Source organism: Misgurnus anguillicaudatus, chromosome 8, assembly GCF_027580225.2.
Source record: "Misgurnus anguillicaudatus chromosome 8, ASM2758022v2, whole genome shotgun sequence".
NCBI classification, from domain to species: domain Eukaryota; kingdom Metazoa; phylum Chordata; class Actinopteri; order Cypriniformes; family Cobitidae; genus Misgurnus; species Misgurnus anguillicaudatus.
The window spans coordinates 21,585,373-21,598,183 of NC_073344.2; the positions used below are offsets into that span (position 1 = coordinate 21,585,373).

At 37.2% G+C, this 12,811-nt stretch overlaps 1 protein-coding gene across 17 annotated transcripts in view; it reads left to right on the forward strand.

Moving 5' to 3' along the window:
- Window positions 1-12,811, forward strand: part of ptprt (protein tyrosine phosphatase receptor type T) — a 342,074-nt gene that overhangs the window by 309,460 nt on the left and 19,803 nt on the right. For 15 of the 17 annotated variants that reach the window (XM_055214314.2, XM_073870469.1, XM_073870459.1 and 12 more), the window contains 3 exons: window positions 2,266-2,420; window positions 6,241-6,376; window positions 12,534-12,683. In XM_055214314.2, the coding sequence (XP_055070289.1) occupies window positions 2,266-2,420; window positions 6,241-6,376; window positions 12,534-12,683 (441 nt within the window). The remainder of the gene's footprint in view (window positions 1-2,265; window positions 2,421-6,240; window positions 6,377-12,533; window positions 12,684-12,811) is intronic. The other 2 variants (XM_073870461.1, XM_073870460.1) reach the window with 2 other exon arrangements.

The window sequence follows — 12,811 nt, forward strand, 5'->3', positions numbered from 1 at the left end:
CACACACGACACTCCGAACACATATTTTGAATTTGCACACCTAGGAAGAGCAGTCACGAGCCGCCACTGATCCTAACCCAAACCCCAAATCTAACCCCAAGCGCTAATGATTTAATAATAGGAAAAAACTATAAGAAAACAATACATAAAATGACACGGAAAAGAAAGTCGTGCCACGGACACAAAAAACTATTTATAGAAATTTGTGCTGACTGACACGAAAAAGTAATTCATGCTTAATGGCACGAAAAAAGTGGAAAATCATGTCCTGAACATGAATAAATTAATCAAATATTTCGTGATTATAACACAACTTGCCGTGAGATAGTGTAGGCATTGTAAGAATATGATTTTTTTAACTAAAAAATATGTTTTAATAAAATTATTAATGGGGTGCACCGATAAATGCCGATATACACTAATAATACGCAATGTTGGGGAAAGTTACTTTTAAAAGTAATGTATTACAATATTAACATACTCCCCAAAAGAGTAACTAATTGCGTGGAAAGTAATGCTTACGTTACTTTTAAGTTAAATTTGTGTACTTTTTCTCAGTTGGCTGAGGCTTGATCTCTTTTAGGCCTTGCAGGTGTTTTTTATGATCGCGAAAATGTCAAGCGCTGGCCTGCCATCTCCGTTTCTGACTCAAACTGTTCCCGCTTAGGCGCACAGAGATCGTAATTCTACATAAATATGTTCAGTTTAATTCAATACATTATTTTATTCTTTAATTGAATTAAGTAAACTGAAAAGTAACTTGCATTATTTTTTAAAAAAGTAACTCAAATATTAATGTGTACATTTATAAAGTAATGTGTTACTTTACTCGTAACTTCAGAAAAGTAACATTATTATGTAATGTGTGTTACTTGTAATGAGTTACCCCCAACACTGATAATACGTGGCCGATAACTATTCTGAATCGCACAGCCGATAATATTCACAGCTTTTTTTATGTACTACGCCTTTTGATCAGTAAGTCCTTATCGATCAAATCACCAAATCACTGTTAGTTTGAGTTGTTTATAACATGCATTTGAAAAAGCAACACATTTGTCAAACATAATCATTATACATATTCTTTATTATCATGAAAATGCCTGAAAAGGTTTGAAGAACAGCAATATAAATATATCCTTAAGCCATTTTCTGGAGCTGCGTGTTAAAACTGCGTGTGCATGGTTCTTCGTCTACAGCGCATGTTCAGTTTCTGCACAAGAGCGCCCTCTGGCTTTTGGATGTAACGACATTTTACCGTAATTCATTGAGAAGCATAGCAAGCATCATTGACCGATATATCGGTGCACCCTTAATTATTACTGGAACAGTTTATGGATCTTTATGCTCAAAACATATCAGATCCCCGGTGAACTCTGGTGCCCCCCTAAGGGGAGCCCAGACCACATGTTGGCAGCCACTGTCCTAGACTGCAGTAAGGTTAAATAGAGAGCAAACGGAAAATCTTGCTTAAGTCTTTTGCATCTTACTTTTTTTGATCGGTGGGGGGTGACACATTTTTAAAATCCCTCTTTAAATCCCTCAACATGTAGTAAGAATTTGACCAAACTATATTATTTCAATTATGATAGGTGATATTAATGGCCACTGTGATAACCTGTTCTTGTTCATATAAGGTAGATACCCTGCCATTCCTGTAGTTCACGAGGTGTCTCATAACATCTATTGTGGCTCATTTACTGCTCTCCAAACAAACACGAACACACACGCGAGCCGCATTAAACTGTGACACCGGTCCTCTCTAGCCGGTATTAGCGCCTCCAGACACGGATTATACCTCGCTCAATTCCAAATTATAATTAACAGCTTATCACGGTATTAACTGCTAGTAAGGAAGTGGTAGGATTCAACTGTCCACACTGTGTGTGACAAACATAGATAGACCACATGCCATTACTGTGGTTTGACCCTGCAGGCCCGCTTCCCGAGCTGATGTAAGGGGAAATATTATTGGGAACAAGCGATACAATGGTTACACTTATGCACCAAGATGTTTTACATTATTTGTCTCAAAGTACAGCTGTAATTGTATCCAGATGGCAATATCATGGTACTTTGAGATATACAGATACCAAGGTACTTTATACTTGTATGTAAGTGTTTACACGGTACTTAAAATACTATAAAGTATTTACTTTTACTATGATCAAAACACTAATATGGTGACACTGATTTTGTTATTCGCATACACTGAATAACACAAACCATCACTGTTCCCCATTGATCATGCGCTCTTTGTTTCAGAAGGGCCATCACGAGATTCGCGAAATCCGCCAGTTTCATTTCACCAGCTGGCCTGACCACGGCGTTCCCTGCTATGCCACCGGCCTGCTGGGCTTCATTCGCCAGGTCAAGTTTCTTAATCCTCCAGACGCAGGACCCATCACCGTCCACTGCAGGTGCTGACCTTATGACACTTTTTCTCCTGTGTTCTACCCATCAGCTTCTTAAGATACATTGTAGCCCAAGGTTGATGTTTAAAGTCGGACTGATGGTGCATCTCTGAATGCCGAATGAGAAAACCATTGATTATTCAGATTATACAATATTCCCTATAGGCATTTGATGGCCACTATGAATACAGTATTGCGGTACGAGTTGGTGTAGGTTACGTTTTCTCAAGCCAGTTAGTTTACACAAAAGTTTTGTTATCATTATCTCACAAAGTTCCAGCACTTGTAGAGACATTCACTAGCAAATCTGTCCACGACATGTCCACATGCTTACACAGATGGACACACACTGTACAGTACAGACATACTCATGCACATGCCCTACGTGGGTGTAACTGTGACAGATACTTTGTCGAAAATGTTTTTGGTTAAGGTACTGAAAGTGTCAGTAAGTGTCAATTTACATTTTACAGCGGGTCCTTTAATTTAAAAAACAAATGAGATTTAAGATTAGCCAAAGAGTCGTGAGGCTGAAGTATAGATAAGGACTCAAAATAATTCTAGACTTTAACTCTTTCCCTGCCATTGACGAGTTAGCTCATCAATTAAAGGCACACCGCGGAACTTTTTGGCCATTAAGGGGTGCTAGACATGTATTTTTCATCTCTAGCGCCCCTAGAGGCCACAAGCGTCGCGGCACTGTCGCAATGGAAAGAAGACAACTTTTTAGATCATAAAGTCTGTGGTGTGCCTTCCAGCATGTCATATGAATATAATTTCATGGGTTTTATTTTTTTTTAATGAGATCGCGTAGCTCACGTTTAGAAGCCAGTTGTAAGAGTGGTCGCTTGGTTAAAGTTTATATAAAAAAATAAATATTTCCTCAATGGGGAATCGAACCCGGGTCGCTACGGTAGACATGTCATTGAACCTATTTTAAGTCGATGTACCACCACAAGGGTCTTGAAAATATATTATGAATGTTGAAAAACTACAGTGTCACTTTAAGAGAAAATGCTTCCCTGCCAATGATGAGTTTTTCCGACAATCCGTATTTCCGCTATTATTCACCAGGTGGCGCTCTTACCCAACTTATAAAACCCAGAAGTATTCCCATAGGACTCTCTATCAAAAGTCCTTCACAAAAATTCAATTATCTTAGCTTTTTGCTCAAAATTTGGTATTTTTGAAGAAACCTGACCATATTTGAGAGGTGATACATAGCTTTTCAAAGAGAACAAATGAAGGTAGGATGAAACGTTTGTTTGTTTGAAAGCAAAAGGTCTGTTCTTTCATATGATATATTGTATTTTTTTTATATTCAAAACACAAACATTTTCTGGAAGGCATTAAACTTAAATCATAAAAAATTATTGTGCTAGCTGGCAAAAAAACACTGGCAGGGATCTCGCAGGGATCTTGCATGGCTTCAGAAGAGTTATACCACATGTTTTTTAACTTATATGGACTTATATGGACATTTTAAATTAACTAATGACATCATAGATGAGTTTTTTTTAATATCTGTATTATTTTTTGTATTATTATTTCCTTGCACGAATAAGATCAACTTGGTGAGAGCAAATAGAAAGTTTTGCTTAAGTTTCTTTTGTCTCAGATATTTCTCCAGAGAAAAAGACCAATACATCTCACAAATGTCTCAGGGTTTCACAAATGAAGTCAGCAATGTCACAAACTGAGTTTAGATTTTCCAAGTCTGCAATTTAAAAATCAATATTATTGAAGATTTTGGTATGAACTCAAACATTTCTCATTAAATTTTGATTAGTTTACCTTTACAAACTACATTAATTTTACAGCTCCATACTATAAATGTACAGTGGCAAGAAAAAGTATGTAAAACTTTGGGAATTTCATGGTGAATGAATTTTTCATAAAATGTAATCTGATCTTCATCTACGTCAAGGTTATTGACAAACATAATTACACAAAAACATTCTGATCTTTTACTTTGTTGTGCTCTTTGTCATTTTGACTCCCACTTTATGGTAAAGTAGCAACAGTCCCAAAGTGTCTCCATTTGTATATCGCTTGCCTGTAACTGTAGACTGGTGAATTTCTTGAAAAAACTTTGTAACCCTTTCCAGCTTTATGTTAAGCAACAATTCTTGATCGTAGCTCATCTTAAAGCTGTTTTTGGTGAGGCATGGCTTGTTCTTGTGCAGAGAAAACTTTAAAAGTTTAAGGGGTTTTATCAGTCAAATTAGCTGTAGTGCACACCTTCAAATGAATTATCTTAACAAGACTCTAGTTGTGCTAAAACCTGACTCCAATGAGCTTTTTCAAAGGTCACGTTCTTCCTGATCCCATTTTTTTAAACCCTAGTTAGTGTGTAATGTTGCTATAATAGCATAAATAATACCTGTAAAATAATAAAGCTCAAAGTTTACTGCCAGGCGATAAATTTTCTTTAGCGGAATTCGCCTTTTTTAATGCCTACAGCGAACGGCCGGTTTGGACTACAGCCCTCTACTTCCTGCTTTAATGACGTCACTAGAACAGTTTTTTGACCAAACTCCACCCACAGGAATACGTCAGTCGCCAGCTAGGCTAACGGCAAGCTAAGCTGCTATCGAATCACAACACAATAAACAAACTACACAATCAAAACTCGTTACGTATTTCTGAAGGACGGACTTTATAGAACAAGGAAGACAACAGCCTGTTTTGGGGACAGTGAAAACAGCGCTATACAGATGAGCAAATTGTGTGAAAAATACAGCGTTTTTACATGAAACATGAACACATGTTATATTGTGCACTGTAAACACAATCAAAGCTTCAAAACACAGAAAGAACGGGACCTTTAAAGGGATAGATGAAAATTCTGTCATCAATTACAGGTACTCATCCTCATGTTGTTCTAAACCTGTATGATTTTTTTTTCTGATGAACACAAAAAAAGATATTTTGAGAAATGATGGTAAACACACAGCAGATAGTGACCATTAACTTCCATAGTAGGAAAAAATATTTTTGAAGTATTGTGATAAATGATGAAAATATTTTGATAAATGATGGAAAGCACACAGTTGACGGTACCCATTAAATTCCATTATAACTATAATATTTTTTTATTAAAAAAAATTTAATAAAATTTTTTATTAAAATTGTAAATATTGACAAATCTATTTCAGCTTGAGCGAATCTTTGATCCAAGTAAAATCTCATTTGTTCATCCATGCTAATTTAGCAAAATATGCTTTTGCTGTTTACAAACAAAACAACACGTTCTATCGAGTACACGTAAGCTTTAATCACATCTCAAGAATGCAACTTTTGTTATGTCGAGATCACGAGCAAACAACTTTTGTTATCTCGAGATAAAAGGAAATTAAGTCGTGATCACGAGAAAACAAGCAAGCAAAAATAATAATAGTGCATGTCCTCTCTCGGCTTCCGTACTTGACTAAGATGAAAATCATATTACATTTTTTATGACAAATTTATTCAGAAAAAATCACATCTACTGTCCTAATTCTCGCACACAAACACACACCTCAGTCTGCCAGAACTGTGTTTTTGTAACACCTATCATTTAAATGCTGGCGAAAACTACAGCCTCAGCCCCATCAGTGTGATGTGTGTATGATTAAGCATGCATATTAACACATAATTGTGTTGAGCAGTTCTCAAACTTTGAATGTTAACAATGAATTATTTATTAACAGTATTTATTAATTATTAACATCATTCTCCTTTTCGGTTGAAAGTAAAATGAAAATGTGTAGACAGCATATCATAGTGCAGTGATGTGTTACAGCATATTAAAGCCGGTGTCATGTTAATATGTTGTCTTCTGCAGTGCCGGGGCCGGTCGAACGGGCTGTTTCATTGCAGTGGACGTTATGCTGGACATGGCAGAGAGTGAAGGTGTGGTGGACATCTTTAACTGCATCAGAGAGTTACGATCACAGAGAGTTAACATGGTTCAGACTGAGGTGAGCAACGCTCTGTTTGCATGCATACTCATGTTGAACTCACAGTTACACCAGTTAATCAAATTCTAACACACATTCAATCTCTCATTTGTGTATGATATCATTTATTTACTTGCACACTAACATACTTTCTTCACTACCTGATTCATTGATTTATGTAACCTTTCACTACCCATTTCATTCATTCTTTACGTAGCTTTCACATTGTTTGTTTACATAGCTTTTCATTCATTCATTCATTCACTGATTCATGCATATGTCTGTCCATATGTCCACTCATTTGCTGGTTGGCTCGTTCGTCTGTCTTTTCATTCATTCACTCACTCATTCACTCAATCATGCATCCGTCCGTCTGTCTGTCTATCTGTCCGCTTATTTGCTGGTTGGTTCGTTCGTCTGTCCTTTCATTAATTAATTAATTAATTAATTCATTCATTCATTCATTCATTCATTCATTCATTCATTCATGTATACGTCTGTCCATCTGTCCACTCATTTGCTGGTTTTTTTGTTCGTGTTTGTTTTGATTCATTCTTTCATTCTGTCATTCATTCTTTGTTTCATTCATCTAATAAATCATGCATACGTCTGTCTGTCTATCTTTCCGCTCATTTGCTGGTTGGTTTGTTCGTCTGTCCTTTAATTCATTAATTCATTCACTCTTTCATGCATACATCTTCATGCATACGTCTGTCCATCTGTCCTCTCATTTGCTGGTTGGTTTGTTCGTCTCTCCTTTAATTCATTCATTCATTCATTAATTCATTCATTCACTCATTCATGCATACGTCTGTCCATCTGTCCTCTCATTTGCTGGTTGGTTCGTCTGTCCTTTAATTCATTCATTCACTCATTCATGCATACATCTGTCAATCTGTCCGTTCATCTGCTGGTTGGTTGGTTAGTTTGTCTGTTCATTCATTCATTCATTCATTCATTCACTCATTCATTCACTCATGCATATGTCTGTCCATCTGTCCTCTCATTTGCTGGTTGGTTTGTTCGTCTGTCCTTTAATTAATTCATTCATTCACTCATTCATGCATACGTCTGTCCATCTGTCCGTTTATTTGCTGGTAGGTTGGTTGGTTAGTTCGTTCTTCTGTTCATTCATTCATTCACTCATTCATGCATACGTCTGTCCATCTGTCCTCTCATTTGCTGGTTGGTTTGTTCGTCTGTCATTTAATTCATTCATTCACTCATTCATGCATACATCTGTCAATCTGTCCTCTCGTTTGCTGGTTATTTTGTACGTCTGTCCTTTAATTCATTCATTCATTCATTCACTCATTCATGCATACGTCTGTCCATCTATCCGTTCATTTGCTGGTTGGTTGGTTGGTTGGTTGGTTCATCTGTTCATTCATTCATTCACTCATTCATGCATACGTCTGTCCATCTGTCCTCTCATTTGCTGGTTGGTTCGTCTGTCCTTTAATTCATTCATTCACTCATTCATGCATACATCTGTCCGTTCATTTGCTGGTTGGTTGGTTCGTTTGTATGTTCATTCATTCGTTCAATCATTCATTCACTCACTCATTCATTCACTCATTTATTCACTCATTCATGCATATGTCTGTCCATCTGTCCTCTGATGCATTCATTTATTTTTTGTCCATACTCAATCACTCATTCACTATCGCTCGCTCACACACATATACACTTACACAATCCCTCACTCGCATGCTCACTTACTTACTTGCACAATTCCTAGCTGGCACATACACTCATTCACTCTCACACTCGCTTGCTCGCTGACACTCTCACTCACCCACACAGACAATCCCTCGCTCGCTCACACTCAATCACACACTCACTCACTCACTCACACACACACAATCCCTTACACACACTTACTCACTGACTTACTCACTCACTCACACAACCCCTCTCTCACTTGCTCGCTCACTCACACAATTCCTCACTCACTTGCTTACTTACACAATCCCTCGCTCACACATACACTTATTCACACTCGCTTGCTCACACACTTACTCTCACCCACTCACTCACTCACTCACACACACACACACACACACACACACACTCACAATCCCTTGCTTGCTCACAGTCACTTACTCACACAATCCCTTACTCACACTCTCACTCACTCACTGTCACTAACTTACTCACTCACTTACACAATCCCTCAATCACTCTCACTCACTCATTCACACACTTACTCTCACTTGCTCGTTCACACACTCACTCACTCACACAATCCCTCACTCACTATCACTCGTTCACTCACACACTTACCCTCACTCGCTCGTTCGTTCACACACTTACTCACACAATCCCTCTCTTGGTTGCTCACTCACACAATTCCACACTCACTGTCACTTGCTCACTCACACACTTACTCTCACTTACTCACACAATCCCGATCTCACTTGCTTGCTCACTCACACACTTCCTCTCACTCGCTCGTTTACACACTTCCTCACTCACTCACTAGCTCGCTCACACACTCGCTCACTACCTCATACAATCCATCACTCACTGTCACTCAAGCACACACTTACTCTCACTCGTTCATTCACACACTCACTCTCTCACACAACCCTTCTGTCACTTGCTTGCTTACACAATCCCTTACTCACTCCCTCACTAGCCCGCTCACACAATCCATCGCTCACTCACACAATCCCTCACTCATTTACTCACTCACACACTCTTTCTCCATTCAAAGTTATGCCCCCTTGTGGATTAATAAAAACAAAAATATAATCAAAGTGTTCCAATGTTTTTAAAGTGCAACAACATAACTGTTATGCAAAGGTTTTATTATTGAGTTATTTTATAACATGACATCTTTCAGCATTGTTAACTGTTCCTCATGTTTTAAATTAATAATTTGATTGTACTGGTTTATTTTATTTTTGCTAACAATCCATGTGCCAGTGCTTAAGGCACCACACACTGCCACAAATCGACATGCTGCTTCATTCGGTCCATTCTGATCTAACATATTTTTTGCAATGTGGACAGCGTGCTTTTAAAAGACTAACACTAAACACAGCGCTGCTGATAATGGGTTCTGGGAGGCAATTTGTGTCATCCTGTGGCCCCATTCAGAGCTAATCCTCCACAGACACAACACAAAGCAATTAATCTTTTAAAAGGCTTTTTCGGCTCCTTTTTTGTTCCCGTTCTCAGCCCAAGTGCTCACCGGGTTTTGGAGTAATAGGTACGGGAGGTCAGCTCAGCTTGACTTTAGCTTAGCGTGGATCAAAGGCCCGCATTAACATTCAAACCCTTAAGCCGCAGGCATTGTTGAGTTAAAATATGGATAATTCTGCCGCATATTGAGGCCCGGGCTTTAAGAGAGAGTTTAATATTAGCCGCAGGATGCTGACAATACTTCCAGTGCCCCCTTGATCTCATTTTTAAGGCACATTTGAAGCAGTTTTAGCGATTGCCGCCACACAATTTTTGTGTGAGAAACTGCAAAAGTCGAGATTCGTGTAAAACATCCCTGAGGCTGAAGTTTTTTCTCAATCAGAAAAGTAAGCCTCATGCAATGTTGTTCATACAGGACTTTTATATGAATGTTTTTGAGGGATATCGGCTCTATATTTCCCTCATTACTTCCCATGATTCCGTGCAGTCATTCACAAGCTAGATTGCCTGGTTTGAAAATGTTAACAATTTAATCAAGCCCTAATAATTTTTAAGCTTTGATATTGTTTTTAATAATAAATTTGGCTCTAAAATGCCTAGGGGAGAAATTCTCATGTGACCTAAGATTAAATTGGTGTGTTTATCTTAATATAAAACATTTAATAGGCGATAATATCAGGTTTTGGCTGTGAATGTATTTGATTAACTAAAATACAAAGATCATGTATTCAGCATAGTAACTACAGTACAGGCATCATAGTGTAGTATTGTAGTATTTGTAGTATGGTTACTGTGGTGGATTGATACGAAACAATAAATAATTCTTGCAGAGCCTCTCATCCAATCAGATTTGAGGACTGTTACTGTGTAGGCTATATATATATATATATATTGAAAAAATTATATCATATCAACATATATTTTTATGTTTCTTTGAAGGTGCAGTGTGTACATTTTAGCGGCATCTAGTGGTGAGGTTGCGAATTGCAACCAACAGCTCAGTCCACTGCTCATCCCTCGCTTTTGAAACACGTAGAGAAGCTATGATAGCTGCAACCGGACAAACATGTCATCTTCAGAGACAACTTAGTAAAAAAATATTGTCCGTTAAGGGCTTCTGTAAAAACATGGCGGCCCAAAATGGCGACTTTCATGTAAGGGGACCCTCGGTGTAAAAACGTCCCATTCTAAGATAATAAACACATAACGGGACACATAACGGGTCATTATGAAAGGTCTTTATACACCCCTGATAATATAGTTTTTTATATTATTTTACATTTCTGTCAAGAGATCCTTTTAAAAATGACACACTGCACCTTTAACTCTTTCCCTACCAGCGTTTTAATTTTTTAAGTTGCCAGTCAACGCCAATGATTTTTTTATGATTTTCACAAAAGTTTAATGCCTTCCAAAAAAAATTTCTTTTTTAAATATATAAACAATATATCAAATAAAACAAAAAAATCTTAATTTGTTCTTTTTTATCACCTCTCAAATATGGGTAGGTTTATAAAAAATTTTTAACAAAAAACTGAGATAATTGCATTTATGTAAATGACTTTTGTTAGAGATCAGATTCAGAGCGATGATCAAAACATACACAGAATTCTTACTGTTTTTGGATCAGTGGATGTTTTAGTGTTTTATTAGTTGGGTAAGAGCGCCGTCTAGTGGATAATAGGGGAAATATGGATTGCCGTAAAAACTCGTCATTGGCAGGGAAGCAATCAAATATGATGTATCACTTCTTCTGGCAGCAGTTTTTTAAAGATCTGAAGTTAACAGCAGATTACTTTTGCGTCTTCTCCTCATATAAATCGATCGTTTAACCTCTGTATACTTTAATATTTGTAAACAATTGTAACGTTTAATAAAAATACAATTAATATTTTTTGAAAAGTTGCTCGCCAGCATTTTTTTTTTACAAAAGTTTCACAAAATGCCAGGAAATTTTTCTTCTAAAATATATAAGCATACAAATTTATCAAATGAAAGAACAGACCCTCTGCTTTCAACAAAAAACAAACAAACAGGGAAAATCTTTTTTCATCCTATCTATATTTTTTTCTCTGCCTATAAACTCTTAAATGTGGAATTTTTTCTTAAATTTTCTTTTTTTTGCAAAAATCTGAAATAATTCAATTTTTGTGAAGGAATTTTGTTGGAGATCAGATTCAGAACGATTATCAAAACATACACACAGTTTAAAATTAGTAAATTATTTTTTGCTTCAGTTTTTTTTATAAATTTGGGTAAGTGCGCCATCTAGGGTATAATCGCGGTATTACAGATTAACATAAAAACTCATCAGGAACAGGGTTTTTATGCAAATGTTTTCTCTTAATTAATGAGACAACTTATCGATGGCGGGGAAAGAGTTAATCCTTTTAAGTTTAAATAGAAAATCATACCAATATGTATCATTAGAAAAGTACACCCCAGTATGCAATTTCATGCACAAAAATACAAAGTTTCACCTGCTGCCGATAGAGGCACTGATTTAGTAAATGCATCTGTGGGTCACATTTGGGGAAATGGACAAATGACCTAAACAATCATATGCGTTGGAGAATAGGTTTGTTTAAAGCAACACTATGTAGTTTTTTACCTTTAAATAATGTCTCTAAAATTATTTCAGTGATAGAATAACTTTAAACTGGACAAATTGTACAGTTGTTGCAACCTGAGCAGCCTCCAAGCTGCTACAAGCACACTTTGAAAGTGGCGGTGGAGGGTAGCGCACACAGCCCCGCCCCTCCCCCTGCCTGCAGAAGAGTGTCTGATACCCGGCACTGTTGCGCTTTTCAACCACATGGGGGAGCTGTAAGTCATTTTTACATGGAAACTACATAGTGTTGCTTTAATCGCCAGGGTACACAGCTTAAATGTATTGTTAAGTTGCTTTGGATAAAAGTATACTGTATACAGTATTTACCATAGTTTTACCTTCTGATATCACCATTGTACCATAGTACCTCCGCAGTACATTGTGAGGAGTTATTTATGTCTCTCTTTCTCTGTGCAGGAGCAGTATGTGTTTGTGCATGATGCTATCTTGGAAGCGTGTTTATGTGGGAACACATCGATCCCGGTGTGTGATTTTAGAGCCATCTACTACAACATCAGCAGACTGGACCCTCAGACCAACTCCAGTCAGATCAAAGATGAGTTTCAGGTGAGACATATACAGAAACGTATACGTAACATGGTAACAGCCCTGTGCCTTAAAGGGGACATATCATGAAAATCAGACTTTTTCCATGTTTAAGTGCTATAATTGGGTCCCCAGTGCTTCTATAAAAG